This window comes from Amphiura filiformis, chromosome 8 (genome assembly GCF_039555335.1).
Source record: "Amphiura filiformis chromosome 8, Afil_fr2py, whole genome shotgun sequence".
NCBI classification, from domain to species: domain Eukaryota; kingdom Metazoa; phylum Echinodermata; class Ophiuroidea; order Amphilepidida; family Amphiuridae; genus Amphiura; species Amphiura filiformis.
The window spans coordinates 2186945-2203537 of NC_092635.1; the positions used below are offsets into that span (position 1 = coordinate 2186945).

Below are 16593 nucleotides of genomic sequence, written 5' to 3' on the forward strand. Positions count from 1 at the left end.
TGCACGTTTCATTTTCCAGGCAAGCAGACGTGAGAACACTTCTCCTCTGATTCGAGAGTTGCACTGGTTGCCGGCCAAACAGCGAATACAAGTGCCTGAACAATTTAGCCCTCACTTACTTTACTGAACTCCTTAAAATTTACATTCCGTTAGTCAACCTGCATTCCGGATGTGATCAACCTTGACTTGTAGTCAACAGAAACTTAACTGCTCAAGGAGATCGTGCCTTCACAAATGCTGCCCCAATGATATAGAACACCTTACCAATTGCTATTAAAAACTCTACCACAGTGTCTTTCAAGAGCCAAACAAAAACTTATTTCCGGACTAATTCTTCCCTCATGTTTCATGCTGCTTTGTTTGTTCTGTAGTTCAAAATTTATTTTTGTTCAGCGCTGATGCTTTTTGATCATGTTTCGGCTCTATATAAAAGCTGATTTGTTGTTGTTGATTATGTTAGCAAGTTTTCAAAATTGTATGTTTTTAAAATGTTTCATAACCCCATTTTCTGAAAACTTTTTCTAACCTTTTTACAAATGTTTTCAAAAACGTTTTAAAATGTTTCATAACCCCATTTCCTGGAAACTTTTTCTAACCTTTTTACCAATGTTTTCAAAAACGTTTTTGTGTTTGCTGTTCTGCTTTCTATTCATGTCTGAGGAGATCAGATTGCCTCCTTGTATGAGAAGCAATATGACAAAATACATTGGAAAGGAATCAATATCTACTTTGTTAATACTCTGCATGCTAGCCATGCGCTTCAACGGAAAAATTCCAAGTTTTGAAATATTTTCTCAAAATATCAAGAGCTATCTTAAAGGAGTATTTCGTGATCCTAGCATCCTCTTTTTATGACATTTTTCAGTACATATCCACGAAAAAAGCATATTCCCAAAATTTCAGTTGATTCCGATTTTGCGTTTGCGAGTTATGCATGATTATGTGTATTACACTGCTCCATAGACAATACGTTGTAATTTCGTTCTGGTGCACCAGAACTAAATTCAAATTTCATGATATCTTTGCTAAACGCATTACTCTGCAAGAAATAGTTTGTACATAAACATTATGTAGCCAGAGTATTCCAGTGATATAAAAATCTCAACTTTTTTGAGAAAAGTGGGGGGATGAGGCTGTGGATCACGAAATGCCCCTTTAAGAACCACTGAATTAATACTAGGCTTGTTTGTACTCATTTTAATGCATTTTTCATGCTGATTCCAAATATGGTCATGAAAATTTACATTTATGAAATTTTTGAATTTTTAAAAAATTTGAAACATGTCGTCTGCAGTCGACACCCGCGTGAAGAGAGTTAACCTTTAGGACACATCTGCTCTTCTACTATTTTTTTTTTTTTTAATGGATGAAGAAGATTGGTGAATTCAGATGATACTCCTCTAAAGTTCATGTGCAAAGAAATAGACATCCTCCTTGTTCATGTATTTGGCAAGTTGTGTTTGAGAGGATTTTAGGACACATTTGCTCCACTTTATTTTTAAAAAAGATGAAGAAGAGATGGGTGACGTGAATTCAGGCAATACTCTAAAAGTTTATGTGTGAAAAAATGGACCATCCTCCTTGTTATGTCTGAGGAGCAATTTCACAAATTGCATTTGAAAGGAATCAATATAAGAAACCTCCAGGGTTAGCTTAAGGTTATATATTTGCTCTACTTTATGTTAAAAAATGATGAAAAAGAGACGGTTGAATTCAGACAATGCTCCTCTAAAGTTTATGTGTGAAAAAATGGACATCCTCCTATGTCTGAGGAGCAATTTCACAAATTGCATTTGAGAGGAATCAATATATATATAAACCTCCAGGGTAACCTTTAGGACATATTTGCTCTACTTTATGTTAAAAAACAGATGAAGAAGGAAGAGACGGATGAATTCAGACAATGCTCCTCTAAAGTTTGTTAGAAGAAATGACATATCCTACTTGTCCATGTGGAGCATTTACCTCCTGGGTAACCTTTAGGGCACATTTGCTCTACTTTATGTTAAAAAACAGATGAAGAAGAGATGGATGAATTCAGGCAATGCTCCTGTAAGGTTTGTTAGAAGAAATGGACATCCTCCTTGTTCATGTGGAGCAATTTCACAAATTGATTGAAATTTGAAAGGAATCAATATCTAGGTAAACCTCCTGGGTAACCTTTAGCACACATTTACTCTACTTTATGTTAAAAATAGATGATAAAGAGATGGAGAATTCAGACAATGCTCCTCTAAAGGTCATGACAGAAGAAATCAGGCTATCCTCCTTGTTTGTGTCCGAGAAGCAATTTGACAAATTGTGCATGTTTGAAAGGAATCAATATCTCGGTTAACCTTTCGACACTTTTACCCGACTTTTTTTTTTTTTAACGGGATGATTAGTAAGGTTCCTTGCCCCATCAGCATGTATTACCTTCAAACAAGTTGAAGTCTGGGATTTTTCATAAAAAAATTGGCAACATGAAATTCCTTATGAAACTGAATTTGATTTTTCTGTAATAATTTTGGTAAAACCAGCCTTATCATGAAGCTCCCGTGGCCCAGTGGTTAAGGAACAGGTCTCGTACGTAAACTTGAGGTCCTGGGTTCGATTCCCAGACAGGATCACTTTTTCTACTTGTCTCCTTTATTATTAATAGCGGTGGCGAACCTGGTTAAAAATTATGTTTATTTACATAATTCCCGTCGATCATGTCACGGTTTTTCCTCTTAAGTTATTATTATTATTATTATTTATTATTATTATTTCATTATTATTATCATTATCATTATTATTATCATTATCATTATCATTATCATTATCATTATCATTATCATTATCATTATGGGTGGGTATGTATTCGGGGATGAGATGAGATCAGACCAGGGGAAAATAAAAGAGATGGCCACTCCGGCCGTCTGTTAGCATTGCTATGGCACAAACTAACTTAATCTTTACTTTTTTTTTAATTGCACATGTTTGCTTGAACTACAGCTTAATTGATATGTTGTAATGAATTTAACATAAATTTGGTAAATTTTGAATAAAGCAGGGGGATCAAGTCACAAAGTACTCGTTTTGAAAATCTGCAGGCTATCCCTATCAGATTGTAATATTACTAGTATTGGTTACAAAAGCAAAATTAATCTGAAAATTTGATTGCATGTAATAATGCTTAGTATCAATTGTCATAACTGTCAGGAGAAAAGCCAATCTGATGATAAACAATTGTAATGACACCTGCAGCTTTAGGTAGGACATGTGTGTACCACACAGTGTCATCGCCCCGATATCTTCATGGCAGAAATTGCCATGGTAGGTTGAATCCACAGCCACGCATGACCATTTTGTTCCGACCTTTAAGATGCATAATGAGCCGAGGGACACTCCGACTAAGGCTACTGACAATAGCCTGGTAATCGACCTCTCTGTGTGTGAGTGAGCATGTATACGCCATGATGATGAGGTCAATGGTCAGCTTTTAGACTGCCTCCACGCACAAGTGAGTGGAGCTAGCCTACAGAGCACTAGTATAGTTCGGCACATATAAAATTAAAAATTTTTGTAAGTTTTTGAGTTCGAGACGCAAGCTTCTTTCTCAAGACACAAGCTAATGACTATCATATCCGTTCAACACATATATTCAAGTGCAAGGAACCAAATCTGGTTTCTTTAGACTAAATCAATTACGGGAGATATTCATCATTTTCTATCCTGGTATCCAAAGATTTATTGTCTGAATATCAAATCGTGCATAGCACATTCACGTAAATCGATCCCGGGTATTCATTTTAGTGTCTCTGCTGTATAATGTTATTATCAACCGGGCGATGTCGGTGTGTACCATACATCTGCCTTATTTATCATGCCAATTGCAATTAACAATAAGAAAAACACATTACAGAGTGGACAATTTTCATTGAATTATTATAATAAGCGTGATGCGCTGTATGCTTTATAGTGTTATATGTAATCGGATCTGTGCCGTGCTGCCGTTGATCCATTAAGAATATTAAAATTACAAAATTGACTTAATTCTGATAGAAACTCTCAATCTCATGGGCCGGAGTTTATACATCTATTTTTTAATGTAATTTTAATATTAAGGCCAAAATTCAACTATATTCTTATATAGGATCACATTAATACTTATTAGTTGCCACATATGTGTACCCTGTGCTGTTGAACAGACTCACCCCCACACACCCCCCCCCACACACACACACACCCCCCCTCGGAAACATGCACCCCCACACACTCCACACCATAAAAAAATCTTGTTCTAATTACTTCAGTTGTAATCAGGGCCGTAGCAAGGTTAAAAAATGTGGAACGGCCATCACAAATTACAAATATACAAATAAAGATATAAAGAAAAAGATAACAAATTTCTCAAAAAGTGGGGCGGCCATGGCATCCCCGGCCACCCCGCTTGCTACAGCCCTGGTTGTAATGGCATACAGGATTTGCAGTGGTCTATGAGATAAATCATGTCTCTAAATCAAGAGGATGCCAGCCTGTGTGTTACAACATGTGGCAGGTGTGTTTAAACAAAAAGGTTGATCACTTCTATAAAACAGTGATGTATGCAGATATTTATCTCTGCCAAAGCAACTCTTTATCCATACCGCATGTTTACTATAAAGTGAATACCAATATGGACTTGCCTCCACAAGCCTATTTGTTACAGCCCCAGGGGTACAGTCTCTGGTGGGTGGATGTTATACAAAAAAAAAAAAGGTTGACTACTTTAACAACCAGTGATCATGAGTGATGGTGTGTTATAAGATACAATAATTGCATGAATACCAATGTAATCACTGTTCTGATGCCTTCTGTCTAGGAATGCAATGAACATCATTCAAACCTAATACCTATAGATTTTTATCTTCTGCTCTTCTACAGTGTACCTCAGAGGCTCAGTTGGCTAGAGTCAGTGTCATGCTAGTATTACGAAGTTCACCAGTTCCAGTGGCGTACCGTGGCCGCTCTTACCCCGGGGGGCTGAAGGAAATTCAATTTTGCCGCCCCTTCCTCATCAACAGCCCGAAAAGTTGGCCCCAATTTTTTTTCGGTCGTTTGAAAAAGTGAAGAGCAAAAAAAATGATTATAAGCGCTAGCACCCTAAAAGCAACATTTTTTTCTAAATTTTTATACTTATCAAAATTTTTTCCGCCCTTTTTTCTTTACTAATTCTTTTTGCCGCCCCTTCTTCTTCCGCCGCCCCTTCGTTTGCCGCCCCTTCTTCTTCCGCCACCCCTTCGTTTTGGCCACCCCTACTTTTTCACCGGTGGGCTGGCGCCCCCAAAGCCCCCCAAAAAATACGCGCATGAGTTTGAATCCGGCTAGATGTACTGTTGGGTTTTGGTTTGTTTTGGTTATGTTTTTTTCAATGTTTATGTGCGCACTGGCTGCTCTGGATAAAGATTAAAATTTGTTCATTCTATCAGCTCAGAGAACTAAGTATAATGATTTTTAATGTAATCACTTGTCTCCACAAGCCTTTGTGTTAAAGCCCTGGGGTACAGCCTCATGGTGGGTGGGGTTATATAAAGCAAAATACTATGTTGTGATGGTGTGTTACAAGCAAAGCCTGACAGCTAAAAATTGAAATTAGCCAAATGTAATTACTTGCCTCCAAACCAGTTTGTTAAAGCCTGTAAGAATACAGGTTAACCACCTTAACAACATGTGATGGTGTGTTTTAAGCAAAGAGGTGACGTTGACCACCATATAAAGATACAATAATTGAATACCAATGTCATTTAGAGACGCACCATTAAATATTATCGGGGGGCTAGGGAGTTTGGGTCAGGCAGAAATTTTTTTTTTTTGCAAAATTTTTTTTTGCAAAAAACTCCCAAGCCCCCCCCCCCCGATAATATCTAATGGTGCGTCCCTTACTTGTCTCACAAGCCTGTTTGTTCACAGCCTCTGGTTATTACAAGATGGTGTGTCACAGTGTGTGTTACAAGCAAAAAGGATGTAGATTAAAAATGTCCACAAGCCTATTTGTTAAAGCCTGTGGTGGGTGGATGTTATATAAAGCTTGACCATCTTTAGAGACAGGCTGCCATATAAGTTGGCATAATAATAATTAGCATATTTGAAAAATTCAAGCTCCCCTAACTATGATTCTAGTATAATTATTATTTTAATTAAAATATTATTATTATCATTATAAATTGACATCACATGGTACAGAAAAGAGAACATACTATTAAGGGTAATGTAACTTGTAAGTCGATTCCCAGTTTCTTGTTGCCCGACCCGGTACCTGAAAATTGTCAGTCAAATAATTCATTATTTCCAAATATTTCATTATTTGATATTTTGTCAAGTTTTAGAGAAACAAAAGCTATTTGAAACTATTCCTCAGCATTTGTAATGGATATATAGGGGGTAGTTCACTCAACTAACATCATGACATTGTTTGTGACTAGCGCGGCCCTGATTTGGTAAAACGATCTAACTTAAATAAATAAATCCATATCATGGGTAATGTGAGGGTGCTCTTTCCATTGGTGACATCCTCAAATCACCACCATGCCACCAAATAATGAGATTTATATATTTTTTAAGACATTAGATCTGTTTAATAATTTATTTTATTCAAAAAGAAAAAACGTCAAGTGTTCAAACTTTAAAGCTCTTTTTCTCGAAACAGCGATTTTAATTTCAAGTTAGATCATTTTACCAAATCAGGGCCGAGTCTGCGCTGCACTTCTGTTATCCTTTACCACATGCTGGTTTGAATTCTATGCACTGAAATCTTAAAATAATGAATATGAAAATGTATCCTACTCAATGTGGGGAAATAATGGACACTGGAAATGAATTTGACTTTCATTTGCCTATTGTGCAGTGCTTGACAAATAAATGATGACACATACATAAAAGAAACTCATAGAAATTGACACATTATGTAATGTGTTATGCAGTGAATAATAAAATCAACCCAGAAAGTATCAAAACGATTATAGATGGTCAGATATATCGGGAACTGAAATATATAGCAAAAACTTATTTAATGTATATGAAGCGCAGCTTTCTCCTGTGCATTTTGATACCTCTTTTGTTGCTCTACGATATCATTTGGTCGAGTTATGGGCGCTTGAGTGGCTTCAAGTCAGATTTTGAAAGGTGCACATACTCATTTGAATTTGGCGGACAAAAGCAATGGTCATTTATTGGTCACAGTATAACGCATTTGGCTTGTCCACGCTTTAGTCACATCACGTCTTGACAATGGAAATGCTTTATTATATGGAATCACTGAACGACAACTCAAACTTCAACAGGCTCAAAATGCTGCTGCACGCATGCTCACAAGGACTAGAAAATTTGACCATATTTCACCCGTCTTACAACGTCTGCATTGGTTACCAATTCGATATCGCATTCATTTCAAACTCCTTCTTATCACCTGGAAAGCGCTCCATGACATGGCACCTTCTTATATCAGTGAACTTATTAATTTATATATTCCATCACGTAACCTTAGATCATCGGATAAGCATCTGCTTTCAGTTCCACAGACTTCTTCATCATTTGGCGACCGGGCCTTCTATGCTTGTGCACCTGCACTTTGGAACTTGCTTCCTTTAAATCTGCATATTTGTGATTCACTTGATATTTTCAAAAGACTTTAAAAACTCATCTGTTTAAGATTGCTTATGACAATTGACTTCTATATGTGACTGTTTTTATAATTGTGTGTTAATTTTTAATTGTTCAATGTTTGCGCCTCGGAATAGGTTGTCTAGATAGATGGCGCATTATAAATGCATTATTATTATTATTATTATTATTATTATTATTATTATTATTATTATTGAATAGGAGCCAAGTGCAACTTTCAAAATCCGACTTGAAGCCACTCAAGCAACCATAACTCGACCAAATGATATCGTAGAGCAACAAAAGAGGTATCACAATGCGCAGGAGAAAGCTGCGCTTTATATACATTAAATAAGTTTTTGCTATGTATTTCAGTTCCCGATATATCTGACCATCTATAATCTCTTGGCACAATATAATGGAGGTTGCAGAGTGGATGTATTAGACTTCCTTAAATCAAATACTGGCACTTACATTTTTTGCAACTTGCTACGTTGCGTCTGAAACCATCAGACTTCATCAGACAACTGACCTGCTGGGCTGGTCATGTGATTTAATTCAAAAACCTTGTGATTCTAACGACTGGATGACTGAGAATGTTTACTATTTTCTTTATGTCATGTGATGTCATTAATTGGGTTGAATTCAGTACCTTGATTTTGTTCAGTCTACAAGGTAAACCTGACTGTGTCTGAAAATTTGAGAAACATGTTTGCACTTTTATTCCTATCTTGTATATACCAGCATTATAAACTGTTGCGATTTGGTAGTTCAGAGATCTTGCGAATGACAGTGAGCTTTGGCAAAAATTGCATTGATCATTTCATAGCGAGTGTGTAGAAGAATTCCAGAGGAGGCTTAAAGGCATTCCTACAATGCACTATGATTGGGAAATTTGACCAATATAACCTAATTTTAGAGGCAAAGTCCCCATTGCAACACACACAAAATGGTCATTTTAAAACTGCAGCCAACGAGCTAATAGTTGAGACTTATGACTGATATTTGATTTTCTTACAGGAAACATTCATATTGTCCCACTGCATTAATTTTATTCCTAAGTCTCGATGTTTTCAATGTTAAATAATAGGATGAAAACATCAGATATTTGCACACAATCCCAATGCAAAGTATGGTCAACTTGCCACATGTGTACAAAAACCAGACATACCAAGGTCAGAAACCCCATTGGGTCATGGGAATGTCTTTAACCATCCTCTGGAAGAATTCAAAATCACAGATATAGGTCCAGTGGTTCTTGAGTTATGTTGTAAAGCGAAAAATGAGTTTTGTTCCCCAGTGAAAACAGGATGGCTTGATCTTTGCTTTGACTTATTTTTATCCTCCACTGGGACCTTTCAAAGAATCTTGTGGACTTGTAGTCTCGGTTGACTTATTTGTTCTGCAGACTGTTATAACCAAAAAGCATCAAAATTGTCTGGAGCTAGGATGGTTTATTTTTACTTACTTTATACTTACTTGCACCTTCCACTGGGGCTTTTCAAAGCATACTGAGGAATTGTATAGGTGGTATCAAAATGATTGGTATGCAACAGTTTCTAGTGGATAAGACTGCCACATCAAAATGGAACTTGATCCACATAGTTTGTGAATAGATATATTGAATTGTCATAACTATCAATTGTGGTCATTTCAATATGATCCAATGTTGCATTCAGAATTAGAAGCAGGCCTTTCAATAAACTTCAATGCTTACTTGCTTACTTGCTTAATTCGAGTGGTGTCCTCAAACTGTGATGGCTTTCCACAACTTCCTGTCCTCCATTGCTGTCTTGAAGTCTGCTGCCTCCAGTCCAGTGTCATTTTTCAGAATGTCAATGTAGGTCAGAGCAGGTCTTCCAGGTGGTATCAAAACTTCAATACTGATGGCGTATCAATTATTTAGATACACTCTGTATTTCCTTCTAGTTGTCTACTTTGTTCTGCAGACGGGATATTACCCAACAGCGTTAAAATTGTCTGGAGCTATGACAACATTAAACCATTTTGTTTAACATTCTTCTATTTAATCGTCCTAGAAAAACAGGAACTGAAGAAATGTGATATGAGGTTAACATTAAAAGAGAGAAATATATATGTAGGCTTTGGTTTACATTACCTACAATCAAAGATGTCATTTTAGTTTATGAAAGTAATAAACCATATTCTATCTGAAATTTACCATATTACAGGGTGTCCCAAAAGTCTTGATACCATTTTAAACGTTTATAACTCTAGTATACAGCAACCGACCATAAACATGAAGGTGTGTTTGCACAGAGAAAATTTGTGCAATTATTTTGGCACCAAATTTGACATATTAATCCACAGATATAATAAATAATCTACGGTGAAACAGTTGGGCTTATTACACACAAAACTATACAAGAAGTTTACAGCACATCTCTGGATCCAAAGTATCCACTACCTCCTCTCAACATCTAGACCCCCCTAGTTTCCCCCATTTAATGCAATTGCAATATTAAAGTTTTAAGTGTTTTTATAGTCACTTCAATTTGGTTTAGTTAATATATATCCTTTGTGCAGATGTTCTCCATGTCCACAATACTGAAACCCAATTTTCATTTCCCCGGATAAATTGAAAAAAATATTTAAAATAAATGTTATAATCATGAAAAATAAATGAAAGGGCTACTATTTACTGAAGCTGAGATATGAGGGTGGAGGCAGTACTTTTTGAATGACCCTTGTATATACCGTAATGCTATCAGATTGTTCTAGTTATTTCTGATAGTTTGTTGAAAACACCTGTAATGTTTCATGGTTCTATTGTATTGTAAAATCATAAAATGTGTTGAACACAGCTTTTTTTTTTTTTTTTTTTTTTGATTCAACACCTTACTCCAATGAAAGTTGATTCATTGGTTCTGGTTTCCCACCGGCACTGATTTTTCTTTTTAGCCTATGTTTTTTTAAATTTTTTGCTATTATTCCTGGAGGAAAATGTACTGTAGACCCAACTTGTTATAAATATGTCACACTTCTCCTGATCATTATAACAAAGTTTCATATCAGTGGGCATAATGCAGTATTACATGTAATAATGAAATTTTAAGCATTCACCACCATGTTTCTTGCACTCCCAAAGCTGATTCAAGTTGCCAACAAATTTTGAAAGAGTTACCAATGATGTATGCTACCGTCATAAACTTTCCATGTGTTTATTAACATGTTTTATTCATGAATGTAAGTTGTAGTGCTGACTCCCACCATTAATATTTACGAGATTAAAGAAAATAATGAAAATAATGAATAATGGAATAGTCTCCTCGTCCCAGATCAAAAAGTATGAAATTGGAACCAAGGAGTCCATTTTTATTAGCCTTATACTTAATTTACATAATCATGATAATAGAGACCAGACAAATACATTTCTTTTTTGTATGTTTTGAGCAAAAAGAAAAAAGAAAAAGAAAAGAAATGTGAAGTAGTACTGTAAGTAGATAACATATTACATAGATATTGTGTTTTTCGTTATCTACAGGAAAATGAAATGTGAAACCGATGCTTAATTACGCCCTACGTAGAATTAATCTTACCATCGCTTTAATCCAAGCACAATATAATTGAATGGATCTGTGTCATCTCCAGGGATAACGTAGGCATTGGGTTTTGTTTTATAACCATCTAATCAAATGCCATTTACTTGTCATATTGTACTTTACCTATGTTATCAATACCATTGTTCTACCAGGCTTTAATTGAAATAATTGAATGTATAGATCTGAGTTGTCCCCAGGGATAACATACGCATGAGGGTGTCGTTTTATAACCATCTAATCAAATGCCATTTACTTATATATTTGTCATATTGCGCTTTTTTAAAAAATTATTTGTTATTTTACTTTGCAGTATCCATTACCATATTTTAAGATTGAAATCAAATTTGCTCATTGGGGTATCAAAGGAAATTGCAATTAAGCTTCCCCAGTGTACAATATGTGCAAAATAACCACCTTTGGTATTAAAAATGTCTACAAGACAATTGTAAAATGACAAGTTTTTCTTGAAACAAATTACCTTTGTTTTTTTCTTTTTGGTATGCTTTTTTTAGTTTTTATCACTATTTTATAACTATAGCCCGAGTGCTAAAAGGATATGTTTCCGGCAATCACAACATTATGCCATATATGATTAAAAATTAATCATCAAGCACGAATCACATATTGACCATAAAAACGAATTAATACAGCTGTCTACTCTCTCAAAATGCGATATTCAAAATTCCTGGGCGCTGAAATTGTCCAGTGCAATGACGTCCTAGTAATACAGTGAAGGCTGACAACAATTGAGCACCAGTAACCATGACGTCATTGCACTAGACAATTTCAGCGCAGGAATTGAGAGCCGGCTGTTTTTATTCATTTTTATGGTCAATATGAGTTTGTTTCAAATAAAACCACATGATTCGTGCTTGAAAATTGTTATGCATATAAGGCTTAATGTTGTGATTGCCGGAGACATCCTTTAATTAAGGATGACTCTTGAAGTTGGGCTGCCATAATGGCTTTCCAAACTGGTCTATCTGGCATAAAATTCTTGAATTCAGGTCGTATTAACTGCAAACATCTTGATGTAATCCTTCTTATTATAGCTTACAGATATTTTGTGCATGACCATGCAGATATCATCAAAGTGAAATTTGCTGAACCTACCCACAATGCAATGCAATGAGCATCTAAAGATATTGATAGCATGTTCCCAATTTCTCCAGATATACATCCATTTTGAATGTCAAGTTTCAGGATGGTAATGAGAAAAATAGGATCTATTGTATGTGATACCAAAATCTCACCAACAACGATGTAAATCAGAGTGATGAGGCTGTTGATCAGATCAAGGACTTTGAAACATTTTTGCCCCCTTGGCAATCCCTCCCCCCCCCCACTTACACCGCATATTCAACTGCTCATCTGGCTCTTACACCTAGTTAAACAACATTGTTAATTTTTTTTTCGTTCTGCAGGTTTCTCTGGATGTCAATGAAATTGAAGATGCTAGGTGGTTACATCGTGATGAAGTTAAAGATGTAATTGGGGTTGCAGGTGGACGGTCACAACAAGGTCCCCCAATATGGCTGCCACCCACTCAAGCTGTTGCTCATCAACTATTAAGGAATTGGGCTCTTAAATGACTTTGATAATTATATTGATATATAGGATGGACCTTCTCTGATGGGGAAAAGAAATATCATGCCATGATAGTCAGTTGGCAAATTAGAATTAAAAACTTTTGTTTTGTCCGGGAGCATAAATCTTGCAAATTACAGGAAATGCTAATGGATTGATTGGAGTATATTTGTGATGAAAAATGTCAAGAAAATTATCCCTCTATAGGTTTGGTTTGTACCTTACAAAAGTCTCATGAATGTATCCAATGACAAGTGTAGATCAAGTTATGCATCATTGGAATGAATTTTGCTAAATATCACAATCTAAAATAGTCTGGTGCTTAGGGATCATTCAATATTTATGCCAAGGAGTTATGACAACAACAAAATTGGATTCCCCCTTGTTTTCCCATTTTTCTCTGTCTCCATTTTTCATTGGTTCGATTCAAAAAATCAGATTCTGCCCTCAAGATCACCAACAAATTCAGATCCCCCATTAAACTCCCACTTCCCTGGTGTAAATATTGAATTGTCCATTAATCCAAAAACCTGTCAGCATTGTCCTCTGCACATTGTTTTGGTGTTTTCTATTCTAAGATTCAGAATGAGTGGCACTAAAGTACCCTTGAACACTTTAAAATAAATGACCCCACAGAGTTATGCAGGGGTCAAAACTAAAAGTGCCCCAATATCACTTTAAACAATATCAAATTATTTGTCTAGGCACAAGGATTCCAAATAATGTGTACATCCATATCAAAAGGATGCACTTGTCGGCTGCTACATGTGTCTCATTTCACATAATAACTAGGAATAAATACCAGACTCATCTCCGAAGTGGAGGTCACTTCAAATTATCCCAAGTCACATGGTTTAGGAATACAGATAATATTTCTTATACAATTTGACTTGGGATGATTTGAAGTGACCCACACTTAATATGAGTCTGGTATTTATTCCTAGCTGTTATGTGAAATGAGACACATGTAGCAGCCGACAAGTGCATCGTTTTGATATGGATGTACACATATGCGTTTCCCTGTGGCTGAATTTTTTTGCCGCAACAGATCAAGGGTCAATTTTCAATTTGCACCGAGGTCAAAATTTGTTTTAAAAGCGCCTTTTTTCATTTAAGTTGCAGCAAACTGTTCATAAGAGGATTCAGAAAAAAAGAGTACCGTAAAACCTTGTCTACAGCATATAGAGTGCTTTTGATGAAAGATAAATTAATCCAGACGCCATCCGTCGACAAAATTATAATATTATGGAGTTTAAGCAAATTAATTACCGATACAAACATATACAAACAAGTACTATTGTAAGACCAATCTATAGTATTGGCATATTTACGGCTGTCTCGTTTTAATTTAGCTTTCATCAAAAACACAATATATGCTTGTAGACGAGGTTTTACGGTAGTTTACACTAGCTCCAATTCAGATTCAGATTCAGATTCAGATTAAATTTATTTCAAATTCGTGGCCCGTAGGCCAAATTACATGAAATATTACATTTGCAATGTTTACATTAAAAGACATAAAAACATATAAAATATACATGAAAACACCATAAAATTACTCAAAGAAATTACTCAATGTCTAGTTGATGAGTTACTATAACCAAAATTACATGGTTCAATATATCTCAATAGGATCATATGACAGCTGCTTGTGTTTGACTTTTTTATTTGCTATTTCAGTAACTTTACTATGTAGATGGTGCAAACTATTCATTTTATGAATTACTTTGGGTAAATGAGCAATTTGATATAACTTTCGCAAAAATTGGAGCAACTGTGATTTTTGACCCAGGTACAAGTGGAAATTGCCCTTGACCTATTGCAACACATAAGTTCCGAACCATAGGTCATATTGAGAATAATTTGATATTCTTTGAAGGGATATTGGAGCATTTTAATTTGTTGTCCTCTGTATAACCATATTGTGTCATTTTTGTTCAAAATGCACAAGGATGCTAGGTTGCTACGGTGGCACCCAACCGATTACTTAGCAGTCTCAGAGAGGAACATTTTTAATCAGCAGCACTGAAAAAATAGAAAGAAGAGTGCACCAAAATATACTAACGTATAAAATTTAACTTATAGAAACTTGTTTGAATACAATGTACTACCTGGAAAACTGAATTATGAATAATAAAATATGTGATATATTTTCCATTTCAAATCAATTATGGGTGTGCAGTTTTGTTTTATCAGCTAGGACTTGCACAATCATCTTGGAAAGCTGAATTATGAATAATAAATATGTGATATATTTTTCATTTCAAATATATGTGACTCCTCGCCACAACTGAGCCCGGATGTCGCCAATCATCATTTTTGAGATATTCAACCAAAATATTCTGCTTGAAATTAGCTTTAAAATGATGTATATCATGTCTATAGTACTTGACATTTAAGTAGTGAAAAATCAATAAAACAGTCAATAAATCCTTTCTTTCCTATTGTTTATTGTTAAGTTCGATGGAGCATATCTCAATAGTGGCACTGGCGACATCCGGGCTCAGTTGTGGCGAGGAATCACATATTAAGTTTTCAGTTTTGTTTTTATCAGTTAGGACTTGCACCATTATTTATTAACACATCTAAAAAAAGAAAGTCCAGTCCAGTTTGAATGGTCGTTTCTTTGAGCAGGTATAAGTAAAAGCAATACGATTGACAGTGGCGTAGCAAGGGGGGGCATGTGGGGGCATGTGCCTTGGTTTTTGTGCACTTTGCCCACATTTCAGCACAAGTCATTTGAAAGATCAATTTAAGACCGAAATTCAACTTCATTATAACTAAAATTAATTAGTGGTATTTGTGCAAATTTTAGATTTATACAGTTCACTTTGAGGACTGTTAAATTTCAAATATATCAATTTTTAATCATTTGCCATAAAATGTGTAATATATATTGCGAATTTGAACAAATCTAAATTATTTGATATCATCAGGACATTCCTCGTATTCAAAATGCAATTTGATATGTCTGATGTGCTCTCATGTCCCACAAAAATATGTTACAATGTCGCTATCCGAGCCCTTAACATAAACATTTTATTTAAACAAGTACGTGATGAATCAAAGACATTGTGTTACATCACAGATGTGTTGAGTATCTGTGGTTACATAGAAGTAAAAACGTCTAAGATCCTGTGTCATATACTGGGGTACTCAAAAAGGTGGCTTTGTTACATTTTGATGTGCAGCTTGGATTTCAAAACACTGTCTCTTGAGTATTCCTTCACTTAGAAGATTCAATTAGGTCTTAAATATAGGCTAATTTATTCGATATTACTCATGTTTTTAACCTGTTTTAAAATAATTTTTTATTATTTTCTTATGACGTTTGGCATGAAATGTGCCAAGGGTGGCTGAGGATTAGGGGGAGGGATTTGTATCGTAAATATGATCTAAACCCCCCATTAAAAATTTGAATCTAGTAAAAAAATGTCTAAATGAACTCCCAGACATCTAAACCAAGTAAATAAATACAGAAGGTCATTTAAAAGACTAATACTTGCTCAGAATGATTGTAAATGTGGAAAAAAGAGGTGGGGTTAAATCCCACCTACTTTGTGATTGTTTTTGCCTGCACTCTCTCATTTTTTTACCGATTTCCATAAAAAAAGGTGTCAAAATGCTCAGGAAGATGAACCGCTTCAAATGAGACGTGTAGGTAAAATGTTTGAACCATTTCATTTTTTACTATGTAACACAAAGGTACCCCAGGTTGTGACACAAGACCCTAAGAGTTCATTCTCGGGATCATGTTCAACTCAGAAAGTGGAGAAATAGTGTTATCAACTCCTGTGCTGACAACTCCTTTGCTAGAATAGGATCAGACAGACCACCGCAT

At 35.4% G+C, this 16593-nt stretch overlaps 1 protein-coding gene across 1 annotated transcript in view; it reads left to right on the plus strand.

Moving 5' to 3' along the window:
• The window catches only part of LOC140158502 (NAD(P)H pyrophosphatase NUDT13, mitochondrial-like), a 119361-nt gene extending 104441 nt beyond the window's left edge, over positions 1-14920 (plus strand). Inside the window, 1 exon segment of the mRNA XM_072181603.1 lies at positions 12590-14920. Coding sequence (XP_072037704.1) covers positions 12590-12757 — 168 coding nt within the window. The 3' untranslated portion in view covers positions 12758-14920.
• The last annotated feature ends 1673 nt before the right edge of the window (positions 14921-16593 follow it).